This window comes from Salminus brasiliensis, chromosome 12 (assembly GCF_030463535.1).
Source record: "Salminus brasiliensis chromosome 12, fSalBra1.hap2, whole genome shotgun sequence".
NCBI lineage: Eukaryota > Metazoa > Chordata > Actinopteri > Characiformes > Bryconidae > Salminus > Salminus brasiliensis.
In genome coordinates this window covers 23,041,658-23,057,393 of record NC_132889.1, presented here as the reverse complement: position 1 = coordinate 23,057,393, position 15,736 = coordinate 23,041,658, and the positions used below count along the sequence as shown (strand labels likewise).

The window sequence follows — 15,736 nt, the reverse complement described above, 5'->3', positions numbered from 1 at the left end:
CTGCTTTCTTTACACTGTTTTAACACCTCTTCGAGACACTGTTTGGTTCCACAGTGGTTAAGATAGATCATTTTTAGAGGTATAATTCTTCTTCCAGAACTAAGCAACTTTAAGCCTGTTGCTTTGAGTCTGAGTCTCCTAGAGTGTCTTTAAGCTGACTTCAGTTTAGTATTTAACATAGAACATGAAGGTGGACCTGGGCCTGTACTATTGTGTAAAGAAGACATAAAGAAGCTAATTCCACTGGTTTGTGCATCATTTCTACACGATTCTGTCACTGAGATGTAAACATTCACAGTGAAATGCTTAATGCTAGAGAAATGACAGGAATCAGGCAATGCAATGACTGTCAGTGAAACAAATATGGCTTATTTTATTTACTTCCCAAACCACCAATGAATCTAAAATATCCTGCGTTTTATACTGTATGTAGAAATTACTATATTTTTTTTTTTGTTGGAATAGGCACAACAGTACTGAAACACATTATCAATATTTCTGATGTTGAAGTTTCTTTTTTAACTCAATATATTAAGACTTAAATATTAAGGGTTTTTTTTTAAGCAGTAAACTGAATATACATGTTTGAGTTTTTCTCTCTGAAAATATGACTGTAACAAATTAATCTGTATAACAAGGACTACTTAATGAATAGCTAGGTAAAAAAAACTATTTTTTAAATCAATTTATTATTTACCTCAGATGCAGTTGATATGTTTGATATCTTATATTTGCCTTTTTAAGAATGGGAGATGACAGCTAGGCTAACGCTGCCAACAAACACTTCTTGCACTGTCACTCATCTCATTTAGATAATCAGGCTACATGCCAATCTTTACAAAAACAAACTACATACAATTGACAAGAACTGGATAGACCTTATTTAAAATACTTAAAATTGCTGTCTGAACATTCAGTTTTGCCAAGTCCATTTTTTGTTTTTGTTTCTGCAGACTAAAAAGTCTGTCATATAGAGAGATTGGTAGACAGTCTAAGTACAGAGTTCATTAGAAAACAGAGCTTAGCATAGACAAGGCTGCCACTTGACTTGGCTGTTTGGCTGCATCTGGGGTAATAATAAATAAAGTCTTTTAGATTTAAAAAGCTATTCCTTTATTTTGTCCCCCCTTTGTTTTACTCATGCAGGCTCACAGAGATACAACGTTCACTCTAAATTTTCGTCAATTTGAGCAAATGTGATGAGGAAAAGCAACTGGGGCGGTAAAAAAAAAACAATGCTTAAGAAGACCCAGGCTCAAACAGGGAATTCCATCCTATTTGGAACGGCACCAGATCATGGGTGCATGACATAATACTTGAGGTAAAACGCTGAGGTGTCCAGACACAGTCATGTGAAATATAAAACAAAAAAATAAATAAATAGAATAAAACTATATAGAAATAAGAAAAATGTAGAGCTAGAAAAAAAAAAAAAAAAAAAAAAAAAAAAAATATATATATATATATATATACATATATATACAAGTAATTGCTGTGTGCTATGTGTGTATGTTGTACATGCAAGCAACTGTAATTAATAAATACATATATATTATTTACATTAAAATAAGAATATAACAGAGAGCGAGAGAGAGTGTGTGTGGGGGGGCGGGGGGTTGGATTGTCCCATCACAAATTTCATGATATTTCAGCCTTGGTATTACTGTGCATTAGACCGACTTCACCTTTCACCTGGGTCTTTTGACCTCGCCGTGATGTTTCTTTGCAGTTAAACCGCAGGCCATTGTTCATTAGGTAGCTACCAACCACATTCAGCACAGACAGCTGTGGCAACTCATTGAGCAGCGGTTCCACTGCACACATCCGTGTTCTCACGAGTCAAACGGGACCCGATAAATTAAATACCAGACATACGGTGTGTTTAACCTCGGTTCAGCGCAGGTGGATAACTGGCCTGGATTTGGAAACCGCGGCCATAGCGGCTTCTTCTCCATAGAGTCGCCCCAGCAGCGTCACACGGAAACGCAACGCACGATTGGTTAAGCCATGTGGTCACGTGTCATCGGCGGCCAATCGCGTGGCGGTTCTGGACTATCACCTCCACTGGCCGGGTCTACAGCTCAGCGGTCTCTCTGCGTCGAGCCCACATCGCCGTGCTGGTGAGTCACTTCATTATTCTTTATCAAGGGTTTTTTTTTAGGGCAACTCGCGTTTTTTTCTCAACAGAAAGGTTTCATAGAGAAAGTGGAACCACCTGGAGACGGTAGGTGACAATTAAACGGTAAGCTAGCTGGCTAGCTAATTAGCGAGCACCGTGCTGTTCGCTAGCTAGCCTTTCTGCCTTTGTTTGGCACTGTCGAGTTAGCTAGCTGAGGGGCTAGCACGATATATACTGGGCCTGGGTTCAATACACGGTGCACTTACTAGTAAAACTGCATTAAAATAATGGTAAAACTAGTTACTGTAATTCTAACTGCTTAAATGTATGAGTAAAATGTAGTTTTACCCCATCGTGGTTTGTTAGATAGCTAGTGCTAACTAGCTAGCACTAGCTAAGCTGCGCGTTTGGGACTGTACGAACCATTTTTGCAAGCTAGCTAGCCGGCCCCGCTCATTATATAGCTAGTTATATATAGTGTAGTAACCGTGCTGAGCAGCTAACGTTAAGTATCATAACGGTCATATGTGACCGAGTGCACGGTAGAGTGTAAACAGAGGCTCCTTTTAGCTTCAGGTCTTTCCAACCCCGTTGGTTTCTCCGCTGTGAGCAGTGATGGCGGTGTGGCTGTTAAAAAATGGCCGCCCGCGTTTCTTGTCCTGCATCACACACGAGCTGAACCCTCCTGATGTCTGAAGCGTTAGCTAGCGAGTGGGTTTTCTGTATTGCACATCGATATTTCTTTCTTGGGTTCAGTTTTTATTCAAACTGGCTCACACGTTGGGTGCCTACGAGCTGTTGTAATGAATGGATTGATGCAGCGGAGAGTCTAGCAATGATGAAATGTCCACACAAACCTGCGAGCTCTGTTTTAACAATGAGAAACTAAGCCTAGACTAGAGGATATAAGAAACACAGCAGATAGCTATTAAATCATTTTTAAATGTTCAGTCATTTCCCTTTTTGTTCTGTTGTCTGGCCTTTAAGTTTGTTTACAGTGGCGAAGTTTCTACAGGAGTGTTTGTGAAGGGGGTCGCACTGCATTTTTGTGACAGGAAAACGATTAAGGTTAAATAAGCTTATGGCACACTTTCAGGTTTTAAATGAACTAATTAAAACATGAGTTTGTTTACCTGTGTTGTGGACAAGGTCTACTGTTGCTTTCAAGACTGCCTATTGAGCTCACAATTTCAGTATAATTGAGATGTACATAGTTCAATACACTGTAAACAGTTTGAGGGCACTGGATGTTTTTACTGAGTTGTATGTGATCTGGTTGCAGGTGTTATCAAGCCCACAGACACTGCCATGAATCTCAGCTAATAACTTTCGAGATAATTCTGATGAATAAAACGCAGTAGCAGACCAGAGGATAAGAGATCTTTTAAAACGGACAAGATAAAAAGCAGGTACTGCACCAAACTAGAGAATTTATCTCTATATGCTTAAAGTAAAAGAAAGTGTCGCTGGACCATTAATCATAACAGACTGGCTGGCTATTTTTATCCTGTATTGCTGGACTGTCTGTCTCTAAGAGAATGACGACAGCAGTTTGTTGCTAGAGGGGGCACAGCAGCATAGTGGAGAGTGACATGCAGTCTGAGTCATCAGTGAAGAAGTGCCTCTCCTGAGCCTGCTCTTATCACTCTTTGCCAAGACTGCACTAGAAGCTGCATTTCAGGAGACATGGACTACAGTTTATGCACAGTTTGTGATGGATGAGTTGGAATTATTCTAATTTAATGTAAAAAGTTAATGGTTCTGCAGTATTTTTGCAGGGCTGTTTGGTCTGGCAGGTCGTCAGTAGCGTAAGACCACCTTATTCACCATTAGTGTTGGACACAGATGAAATTTGGCTTCTGCCTTTTAACACATCCGTGCAGAGAATACACACTATTGAAACATGCACGTGTACCCGGAGCGGTGGGCAGCCATTGCTACAAAGCCTGGGAAGCAGAGAGGTTGAAGGGAACAGTGGCAGCCTGCCGAGCCCTGGTATCGAATCAGTGAACTCCCAACCCTGTCATTAATAGCCCGGAGGTCTAACTGCTTACCCACCATTGCCTGAATGTTATGTCCTGGGATTTGGAACAAGGGTCAACATTATTTTGCCTTTCTTACACAGACAGGAGCAGCAGTACTCTGCCACCTCGAGATTGCAACTGCTAACCGCCAACCTGAAGGCCCACTTGGTTCCAAATATGGTAAAGGCCTTTTCTAATGTGACTAGTTTTAGCCTGTGATTGTCATTTTTGGCAATCACAGTGATGGTTTTAGGGGTGTTATGTCCATTAATATTGTTCAGTGTTCGAGTCAAGAACGTTGGTTTGTCTTCTACGTTAAACCTTTATGGTTTGCCATATACATAGAATGCCAACTTGATTTCAGTTAATGGGCATTGGCATAGATTTTACTAAGTACACCCTGTTTTATGTTTTAGGATGTTTTAGGACGCATATGTGGTAGTTGTTTATATATCTGTTTTTTTCCCTATTTGCAGCCTCCTCCACTCCGTCACCGCTCCATGCGCATCTTTGTGAATGACGATCGCCATGTCATGGCCAAACACTCTGCTATCTATCCTACTCAAGAAGAGCTGGAGGCTGTGCAGAATATGGTGTCCCACACAGAGCGAGCTCTTAAAGCAGTTTCTGATTGGCTGGATGAGCAGGAGCGTGGTACTGCAAAGCCATCAGAGTCTGAGGGGGATGGAGAGAAAGAGAGGTGAGTAAAGAGAGCACATATAGCTTGAATTATCAGCAACCGTTGATCCTGGGTGAAACTGATTTTGAGAAATTTCTCTTCTACATTGGCTGGTGTGTAATTAAAACTTCCCCCGAAAAACAAGCGATCTGCTCTTTGTTCTGTGATGGTTGATATTCACAGTAACTGTTTAAATCTTTGTGGTTGAGTTTATTGCTCCTGTACGTTTGTAGTTATTTTAATGTTTTTTTCCCTTTCTTGTGGCACAGTGAACCTAAGACAGTCGAGCAGGCCACTCGCTCCCTGCGTGGGGTGATGAGGGTGGGCCTGGTGGCCAAAGGCCTGCTGCTAAAGGGGGATTTGGGTCTGGAACTAGTTCTGCTTTGTAAGGACAAACCGACAGGCACGCTGCTAAGGAAAGTGGCAGAGAACCTCGGTGTGCAACTCAAGGTACGATATTAATTATTCACTGGATTTTCTGTATTATTTTGGTGTTAGGAGTTAAATGTGCCATTAATTTGCAACCTTTAAATCTAAAAACAATTGTTCTTGTGCCCTTCTAGGTCATTACGGAAGATAAGTATGAGGTCACCCAGTGTATACGTGATGCTTCCATCGTGATCAAGAACACAAAGCAGCCTCCCCTCACTCTCACCATCCACCTCACGTCACCCATCGTCAGGGAGGAGGCAGAAAAACGGGCTGCTGGAGGTTGGTTTGCTCCTTGGGGCTGATGGGTACATGCTTTTAAAAGCCAAGAAATGCACATGGGCTGGATTAAGAGAGTCACTAGTTAGATATTGTTTATTGGGCCTTCAATGGAGCTAGGGGATGTTGTGTGGCACCAGTCATGTACTGAAAGCTTGCTATGTTTTTCTAGATACCTAGAGCCTCGTAGTTCCATGTAATGTGATGTACATTTTTGATGGCCCAATACACAGTAAAAAGTAAAGGACAAAAGAAGTGATGGGAGGGAAACAATCATTTCCCTCAATCAAATAGTTAAATATAATGAAGGCTTACTGAGAATTAAAAAAAAAAAATCAAAAAACACAAACCTTGTTTGCATGTGTTTATATACTGAGAAATGGAACGGTTTGCATTGCAGCAAAAATGAGTAGCGAGGATTGTTGTGAGCTGTGGTTGCTAGGACCAGCAGTGGTCTATTGATGGTGTCTTTCTTTCAGTACAGAAAGTAAAGGGGTTATAGATAACGCTAGGGCGGTTTGAATCTTTTATTGGACTTTAGTTTAACCCGGTTACAGTCAGCAAAAATAATCGCCATAAAAGCTGGCTGGAACGGAGCTGTTGGTAAGCTGTTGGGTCCAATTTATAAGAAAGTTTCTTGCTGTTACGGGAACCGCAAGTGTAATGCTTCAGAAGTTAGTTATAGTTTATAGGAACAGGCATAGCCTGCTTTTATTTATCAGCTTTAATTGCTTAATTATTATGTAAATATTTAAAGCCTAGCCCTATCTGTGACCCCACTAATAGACAAGCCTGATTTGGGGCTTAAGAAGCCATCAGTTTTGCTGCAGTGTGGACTTGTTTTGTTGTTAGTACCTTTTGTGTATCTCACTTGTCTGTGGTTCAAAATCTGATTCTCTCTGTCAAGCCTTCTAGTTTGTCAATTTTAGGGACGCTGGACCTTTGACCAACTGGACGCTCTCTGTCTCGGAAGGGGCAAGGCAGTACACCCAGAAAAAAGAGAGAAAATGGGGGATGAAGGGGAGGGGTTCTGCCCCCCATGACACATCAGTGCACTCAGCCATCCTTAACTCCACTGAGGCATTACTTTATGCTCTTAGTCAAACACCATGAAACCCTCTGTTTAACCAACGTCACCCACTCCCACGCACACCCGCATGTCTCCATTACCTTTAAGAACCTTTATGAACATAGTAAGACACCGGGAGTGATGGGGTGGATGCAACCTGCTTCTGGGTTGGGGAACCTGAACAAGTCTATCTCCTTCTCTTTAGCTAGTGGGATTGTTTTCCTTTTTTGTTGTAGCTGTTAGTCATTAGCACAGAGGAGAGTTGGTTTCTTGAGTTGTTTCCAGTGGGGGAGGTCCCCCTCCCCTTCCCCCCGCTGCCTGTGGTAGGGGTTGCTTGGCTGCCTCCTCCCCCTGGCCGTGAGACAGATAAAAACCCCTTGGTCAAACTGTACCTTGTCTTCTTATCCCACCTGCCAATAGAAACGCTATCAGTCAACGATCCCCCGGATGTACTGGACAGGCAGAAATGCCTGGCTGCCTTGGCGTCTCTTCGCCACGCCAAGTGGTTCCAGGTTTGCACCTTGTCTTTATTTGTCTTCTAGTAGTTGAGCTATATTTGTTTGATTTTAATGTTCTTTCATGCTGTTACCAGTTTTTTTTTTTTTTATGTTTTTGCTGTGAATATTTGTCAGGCTTTTTTTTATGTATCGCCTGCTCTAGAGTGTTGCGTTTTTTGCTAAATGGTTTTTGAAGGTAATATTTGCTTTCATACAATGCCTGACGTTTAACACATAATTGGTGTGTCGCTGTAAAGATTTTGACCTTTCAGACACCTCATCCTAACTGTCTCGTGTTTGTTCTCTATATTGCTTAGTTTTACATCAAATGGTTTGTATTTTGTTTGACAAATCCCATCTTTACTGCTAATATCAGGTTTGCAATGCATCAGGTGCAATATTTCTGATGTTTCTTACTCATCAGCTTCGATTCTATGGTGTATTAAAGTTTCCTCTAGAACACTCTTTTTCTCATCACCTGATTACTGTGATTGTAATGCTGATGCAAACCACACGTTTATTTTAGCTGTTAATTTTGTACAACCTGGCATCTCTGGCTCTGTAATCATGTAACTGCTCCCCTTTTGTAGTGTTTGTCCTTCACTATGTAACTCTGATCTCTTCTGCCTGTACTCTAACTCTTGTTCTTTGTACCCAAAAAAGGGAATATTGCACCTTTTTTTAGCTGATATTCTTGTTCCTTCTTGGTGTGCTAATGCTCTTGAACAACTGCATCTGAACACTAAAGGAAGGATTCCTGTTTCACATATAGAAATGTGCTAGGGCCCCTCTACCATTTACCATCTGAATAGTTTTTAAAACTATTTGCACCCTATATATAGTTGGAAGGGAAAAAAGCAGGCTCATTTTGTCTCCCACTGCCTGACCGCGCTATTTGCTATAGTCGGCCATCAGAACATGGCTTTGTTTAGTTAATTAATGATAGCTGTACTGTTTTGATGTTTGTTTTGTTCTGTGGTCTGGTGTTGATTAATTAGTGTACATGACTAAGCTTCTCTGCTCTGTCTCTTTCCTGCTTGTGTCTCTAGGCCAGGGCCAATGGGCTGCGTTCCTGTGTGATCGTCATCCGCATCCTTAGAGACCTTTGTGCACGTGTTCCCACCTGGGCCCCACTTAGAGGATGGGTGAGTTTTAATGCTAGCTTATTACAGTTGATCTACTTAAGGACCATGTATATTGGTGTTTCTGTTAACTGGAAGTTTCAGTTATGTTTAGTCGACAGATTTTTCAAAACCTCAGCAGCCTTGCCTTAATTTGAACAATTCAGTAATGGCACAAATGGTAAATGGGACAAAAATATGACATGCCTTGTAGTTAAACAGACACTGACATTTAGCATTTTGTTGTTCTTTAAAGCCTTTGGAGCTTTTGTGCGAGAAAGCCATTGGTACAGGAAACCGGCCGATGGGAGCAGGCGAGGCTCTTCGGAGAGTTCTTGAGTGTTTAGCGTCTGGAATCCTGATGGCAGGTAATTGAATGTTTCACCCATCTATAAAATGAATAATTAAGAATTTCTTGTCTGGAAAAGGAAGAAAAAAATCTCATTCTTGTTTACTGGATAATTTATTAGATGGTTCAGGTATCTCTGACCCCTGTGAGAAAGAACCTACTGATGCCATTGGACATATGGACGACCAGCAACGGGAGGACATCACCCAGAGTGCTCAGGTATCATACTAATCTGTGGAGCATTTTAATTGTGTGCACTCGCATGCACATGGGCATCAGAGTTGAGTTAAGTTTTCCCTTCGTTTTGTTGACAGCATGCCTTGAGGCTTTCGGCATTTGGGCAGCTTCACAAAGTGCTTGGCATGGATCCTTTGCCTTCTAAAATGCCCCGGAAACCAAAGAGTGAAACCCCCATTGACTACACAGGTGTGTTCAGTGGACCGCAAACAGTTTGTTTTATATGGATTGTCATTATGTTGTACATTGGGTATTTGATTGTATTTGGGATTTAGCACTGGTAGATGGTACAGATCATGAAGGATTTTGCCTTTGTTTCCACTTTACAGTCCAGATCCCCCCTAGCACAACATATGCTCCACCCATGAAGCGACCCATAGAAGAAGAGGAAGGCAGTGATGACAAAAGTCCCAACAAGAAGAAGAAGAAACTTCAAAAGAAATGTAACTACATGTTTGGAATTCTGTTTGGCTCGTAAAGCTTTATAGGTGCTACAGTTATTGGATTTCACCAAAAGCTTTCCAATCTGAATTGTTTGTTTCTTTATTGCAGCTCCAGAAGAGAAGTCTGAGCCTCCTCAGGCTATGAATGCTTTGATGAGACTGAATCAACTTAAGCCTGGTCTCCAATATAAACTAATTTCCCAGACCGGCCCAGTTCATGTGCCTGTGTTCACCATGGCTGTGGAGGTCGATGGAAAGAACTTTGAAGCTTCAGGCCCGTCTAAACGCACTGCCAAATTACATGTAGCCGTTAAGGTGAGGGTTCTACCCCTGTACTGGATGAGGGAGTTATACAGAATCTTATTAGCTTGTGTTGTCACCTTTTAAGAATTTGCATACATCCACATTAACCCATTCATTTTTGGTGTTAGGTCCTGCAGGACATGGGTCTTCCCACAGGGGTGGAGCAAAAGGTTGCTGAACCAGCAAAGACGGATGAAGTGGCCGTCAACCCAGAGGAGGACGGCAAGCACGCAGACACGCTGGCTGAAGCGGATGCCCCATCTGCTCTGACTACTAACTCTGAGCCTGCTGAAAGTGCTGAGGTAATAACAAAACTACTGCGGTTGTATTGAAACACTAGTAAATGCAGCTCTGCTTTACGAAATGTCTACATTTGCATTTGCTACATTTATATTTATAAGTGTATGCTACATATAGCTGCCCAGTGAATGCTAGTACATACGTCATTAAAACCAGAGTAGTTTTAGATAAGGTGTTCTATGCCAAAAAGTACAAAATATCCTTTGTTGGCTTAGGCTGCTCGGTTTACACTTGTTGTGAAGTGTCATAACTACACTTTCAAATAGTCCCCATTTTGATGAAAGGTTTCTTGTTAAAGTGCAACCTGAATGTTGCAGATATTACACAGCTGTGGCCTTCACTAAATGCTTGGTGTTACTGATGTTCATTCCCTACCCTCTTAAACACTTCAGATCCTAGTTAAACAATTCCATTGGTAGATTTTCATTTTAGTTAAAGCTCTTACTATTTTGTTTGTCTTCTTTCCTCAGAGTGCTCGCCAGCAAGGCCCTATTTTGACCAAACATGGCAAGAACCCAGTGATGGAGCTGAATGAGAAACGTAGAGGCCTCAAATATGAACTTATCTCTGAGACAGGTGGCAGCCATGACAAACGCTTTGTGATGGAGGTGAGGCGAGGTTTTGTTTGGTTTGATACCTTTGTTAAACCTTTGCTAATTAATAATGGTTATCCTGTTTGAATATTATAGGTCCAAAATAAGTATCTTTCCTTTATCTAATCAATTTATGGTAGGCTGTTTTGGTTTAGCTCACTGTGGTCTCTTTGTAGGTGGAGATAGATGGACAGAAGTTCCAGGGAACAGGCTCCAATAAGAAGGTCGCGAAGGCATATGCGGCTCTGGCTGCTTTAGAGAAACTGTTTCCAGAGGGATCCGTCTCGGATGCAGCCAAGAAAAAGAAAACCATGGTAATGCCACCCCTTCTCCATTTTGTCGTTGTACATGTGATTTACATGGAAATATTGGGCAGTTACATTAAGTTAAGGGGATCCATTCTGTCAGAAGTATAATATTTTTTCCAATATTAATTTATTTACTGTGATTGGTCACTTCCGTCAGAATGCACCTGGTTTTGGAATGATGGGAGGACCTCCTGATGACCCATCAGGCATTCCAAGAGGCCGTGGAAGAGGCAGGGGACGGGGCAGAGGCAGAGGTTTTAATAATAGTGGAGGATACAATCAAGGTATGCAATTTAACTACTAGTATTGCATCACATCCCACTGAAAGAGGGGTGTGTTTTAATTCCGTAACTTTAACTGTGCACACAATAGGACATAAGAGTTTGCACTTTACAGTATACAAATTGCATATTCCCTTTCTTTTTAGGTGGTTATGGAAGTTATGGATATGGGAACAATGCTAACTCTGGCTACAGTGAGTATTTCTCTGTTTCGCCCTGGGTGTATTGATTTTTTTTTTTTTGTCGTCCTCCTCTTGTCTTCCCCTGGGCTGTAATAATGGCTTATATAATAATCCATTTATATAATAATCCATTTGATTTTTTTCTTTTTTTTTTAATTTATTGGAGTTTATTCTTTGTGTAATTAAGTGTCATGCTTGAAGAATATCTGTAACAGTTTCATTTGAGTATTGTTATTAAATGTGGAGATTTGTTTTGTTTTTGGATTTTTGGTCAAATCTGCTCTACAAATGTGAAACATTTTCACTTCAAGGTTGAATGATACTTTTACATTTCTCTGCTTTGTTGAGCCATGGACCACAAACTCTTGACTTTTAACCTTTTCTCAATAAACAAAACATGCAAATGTTCCCAACCTTACAGTGCCATTTTCTGAAGAAAGTTCTTCTTGAGGGTGACAGGAGCAGAGAAATCTAAAAAATAAAAAACACAAAAAACAACTTGGTTCAACTTACTGATTTGAAACCATTTGACTTTTGCCATTTTTATGGCAGCACAAAAAGCATCTAATACTGTGCTTCTCTGCTCTGTCTCACTCTAGGTGACTTTGTGTCAGACTGCTATGGCTACAACGAGTTTGCGACAGATGTCTGATGTTTTCAATAAGCACGCTAAACGTTAATGACAAATACAGGACAAAAATATTAGTAGGCAATATGACAGTGATACATGACTAATTGCCCATTGACCCAAGTCCCCTCACTATGTCCTTGTTGTATACAATTTAAAAACCGGCACCCAACAATCCTCCCACCTCTCCCAACACTGTGGATTCCACTGGGACTGCTGCCGCCTCTTCCTGCAGGAAATGGAAAAAAAGACTCTGATATTGTCTTTTCAACCTGTCAATCACTCTGCAGTGGAGCATTTAAGCTCTTTGACCGGATGGTGCAAATGGAGGGTTTGGACAGTTTGTGCGTGCAGTCTTGGTGCCCATCCGTTAGGATTTTTACTGGGCACTGAATCACTGTTTTAAGCATTGTTTGTTTGGTTTGCTTGTTTTTGTACTTTTGTAGATTCTGCAGTATTTTGTTTTGTCTCAGTTTTAAACATTGCCATACCTTTTTATTTTTTTGCCTCCAGTGTTATGCTCTGTTTTTAAATTGTGGTGTCATTTTTATGTGATGGAGAATTTGCTGAACTCTAAATTATGAATTTTTCATGTACCATATGAAATGATGCTGTGAAACTATACAAAGGAGATCCAGTACCTGCATTCAGATTGTTTTATGAAACCAAACCTGTTTTGTAAGTTCCCGTTTCATTTTTTTTTTTCTCTTTTTTTTTAATAAACATGAGGTCCCCTTTTAAAGTGAGATTTATGGAAGATTTTTACTTATTATATAATGCTAATGATGAAGTTTCAGTTTGTCATGTTAAAAGATCTAATTGGTTATGATGTCTGATTTAATGAAAGACTTGAAGGAAACTTTTGAAAGAATTTCTGGATTCAGTCTTCATTTAATGGACCATTTAATGAGCATTGTTAATCGCTGCATTACTACAGCTCATTTATGGGTTTTTTTTAAATGGGTAAGTTTTTTATTTCTAAATATATTCACAGTATTTGAATTCCTTGAGCTCTCAAGCCAAACTGAAGAGAGTAATCATAGGTTTCTGATCTTAGACTCCAGAATACATTTCTTGTAAACTGCTGTTCTTGATTGGCATTCCTGATGCTTTAGTTGTGGCACAGAAATCCTCAAACTTTTGAACGCTTTGAGGTACTAATGCTCCATGTTCACAAATGTAGCTAAATGTGCTTCTCTGTAGTGTGTTTTGTAAATTTTACTGCATTTTTCTGACTGGGATTCAACTGCCACTCTGCCAGCATGTTTTCACGCATGCTGTCAAACTGAATCCTCCCTTGTCTCCAATTTGGAAGCTGTTTGTTTGCAGGAAAGCTTAGTTTCTATTGTCAGTGACATTAACCATTCAGGGTTTTTGTTGAAATTGAAAGCATTGGGCTTTTTTATAAGCCTTTTTGTGGGTAAATATAACTGCACAGTTAAATGAAGCTGGGTTGTTTGACTGACTGGCACAGTGCAGTGGCAACAGTTTAATGTATTGGATGATGTGCAGAAACATGCATTCATGAGTTCTGTTAAGATTAATTGAGTGTCTGGGGGATGTGATGTTCAATATTACACACCCTTGATGGTAGATTCGCCACCCCATGATGCTTTTGACTCCATTGAGCGACTCCTTCTCTTCCAGATTACTACAATAACGGGGGAGCCAATGGAGGATCAGCAGCTCCGGCTCCTGGAACCGCAGGTCCGGTGTCTAACGCCCCAGCTGGTGGACCACCAGGAACAGGTGGCTTTACCTCGTATTACCAGAGTGATGGTAGCTATTCTGCTCCACCTTCAGTGACCAAATCCCCTGCTAAGAAGCCACCCATGCACCAGGGCACCAAGCCTCCAGGAACTAGTGGAGCTCCAGGTTCCTACCAGGCAACCCCACCCCCGGGGCAAGGCGCCTACAACCAGTACAACCAGGGCTACGGACAGGGGAAAAAGAACTTCGGCCAGGCTCAAGGTGGAGGTGGACCTGGGGGCTATGGCAACTACAGCACAGCTTACCCATCCCAAGTGACGGGAGGAACAGGTGGTCAGGACTATAGCTATGAAGGTGAGTTATTTTCTTTGCATAATATTGGAATTGAATTTTTAACAAGGTAACATCTGTCCAAAATTAATGGTCATGCCAGAAAAGGTGTGAAAGGCTACATGTCTAGAACGTGTTGCCTGCGTACAACAGGTCACCTAAAGCTGCTAGAATGGTCACGTCTCCGGCAGGTTCTTTTGAACAGACATGACTGTTTAGCGTTGTACAGTCTAGGCCACTTCTTATTGGCTTAATTTGGGCATCAGCTCATACAAATAGCTTTCTTACTTGATCGCTGTATGCAGTGAAATGTTCACCATTTCGCAGGGTTGATCTTACCCGTTATATCTTACCCATTTCTATAATAGTAGGTTGTCCATTGGAATGTTACTGCTTTAGTACACTATTCCCAAATGTTTGTGGACATCCCTTCTAATGTATGCATTCAGCTACTTAAAGTTGCACCCTAGACCAGAATGTTGGAAGTTGTATTGATATTTTGATGTAACTTGCTTACTTCTCCATGTCTTATAGGTTATGGCAACCAGTCAAATTACAGTGCACAAGGAGCCAACCAGAGTTACAGTGCCAACCCCAGCCCGTACCACAATCCTGGAGTAGGCTATGGCCGCGGGGACCCCAGCATGAACTACCAATACAGATAGATGGACTGAACTAACCCCTCTGAAATGTGCTCCTGTCGCATCACCCTTCACTCATTCGTCTTTTCCGAAGTAGCAGCAGCAGCAGCTCCCGTGCTCAACTGTCCTCACCAACGACTTTAGTTCTTTTCGCCCAGGGGCACAAACCGAAAAACTGGACTAGAAAAGAGGGGAGGGGAAGGAACCTAAAGTGTTCTGAATCTCTGTGCTGAATGATCTGTTCTGTGATCTGTTCAATGTGTGTGCTTGTGTTTTTCTTACACTTCTCCACAACTACTGCCCTAAAGAGAGAGAGAGAGAGAGAGAACCACCCAAAGTCACATGCATGTTTAGGACCTGATTTTCATAAACTTCATGATTGAAGTTAGGCAAAGGAAGATCCACTTTTCTTTCTCAGCTTGCTCTTAAATCACTTTTTTAATTTTTTGTTTAGTTTTTTTATTAGTGGATTTTTTTTTCCCCCTGTTTCTTGAAACATTCTTTTAACAGTGACCTTGTTTTGCTCGTCATTGTAGAGATTTGTGTTGGTAATGCTGCAGTGCTTTTATTTCTGCCAGTTCTTTTGGATGTAACTGTGAAAGATGTGAAGCTTCAATTCAGGTCACGGTAGCATTCTATGTGTTTTGGGATGGGGAACTTTTATTTTACAGAACAATGTTCAAGAATGTATGTGGTTTGTATGAATAAAAGGACTTTTGTTTTGGAGGTAATCCAGGCTCACAATTATCCTGTGATGCACTCACTGTTAGTCTACTGCTAAAACACCCATATATGTAATGTAATCATGGGTTTATATGCTTACCCTCTTCTTCTTTATTTTTTTAATATCCTTTTGTGCAGTTACACATTTTAATGGATAAAGTTTTTACTATTTACTATGTCTGTTTCAGCATAATTTAGACATTAGGCATAATAAAAATATTTTCCCACAGGTTAGGTTAACCTGCCATAGACTCAACTTAACACTTAGACTCAACTAGGAGTCTGATCGTAGTTTAGATTGCTTAAGGTCGGTCGCAGGAATTTACGGAGCTGAGGATCAAGGTAGGAAAATGATGCATAGAGACTTTCCCTCAGTTAATGATCAGTCCATCACATTAACTAAAGCCTCCCGTCCCGTCTACTTGGGAAATGATTATTAAAATAAGTGAATGGTTTAATAAGAGAACTGTTTGTGTCTACGATGATGCTTT

General features: G+C 40.9%; 1 protein-coding gene across 3 annotated transcripts; it reads left to right on the top strand.

Annotated features, from left to right (window-relative positions):
* Positions 1 to 2,048: 2,048 nt before the first annotated feature.
* On the top strand, positions 2,049 to 15,253 carry ilf3b (interleukin enhancer binding factor 3b). 3 transcript variants are annotated; one of them, XM_072694432.1, is made up of 20 exons: positions 2,074 to 2,120; positions 3,402 to 3,528; positions 4,245 to 4,323; positions 4,620 to 4,843; positions 5,092 to 5,272; positions 5,386 to 5,533; positions 7,020 to 7,111; positions 8,146 to 8,241; positions 8,474 to 8,585; positions 8,688 to 8,785; positions 8,881 to 8,992; positions 9,133 to 9,246; positions 9,356 to 9,561; positions 9,678 to 9,851; positions 10,320 to 10,457; positions 10,619 to 10,756; positions 10,908 to 11,034; positions 11,178 to 11,225; positions 13,489 to 13,905; positions 14,416 to 15,253. In XM_072694432.1, exons 3-20 carry the CDS (start codon positions 4,321 to 4,323, stop codon positions 14,544 to 14,546), a joined length of 2,559 nt encoding a protein of 852 aa, XP_072550533.1. In that variant the 5' UTR covers positions 2,074 to 2,120; positions 3,402 to 3,528; positions 4,245 to 4,320; the 3' UTR covers positions 14,547 to 15,253. The 3 variants fall into 3 exon arrangements, with proteins under 3 accessions (XP_072550532.1, XP_072550534.1, XP_072550533.1); XM_072694431.1 differs by lacking the exon at positions 3,402 to 3,528 and having other exon boundaries at positions 2,049 to 2,120; XM_072694433.1 differs by lacking the exons at positions 3,402 to 3,528; positions 13,489 to 13,905; positions 14,416 to 15,253 and adding an exon at positions 11,813 to 12,712 and having other exon boundaries at positions 2,049 to 2,120.
* The last annotated feature ends 483 nt before the right edge of the window (positions 15,254 to 15,736 follow it).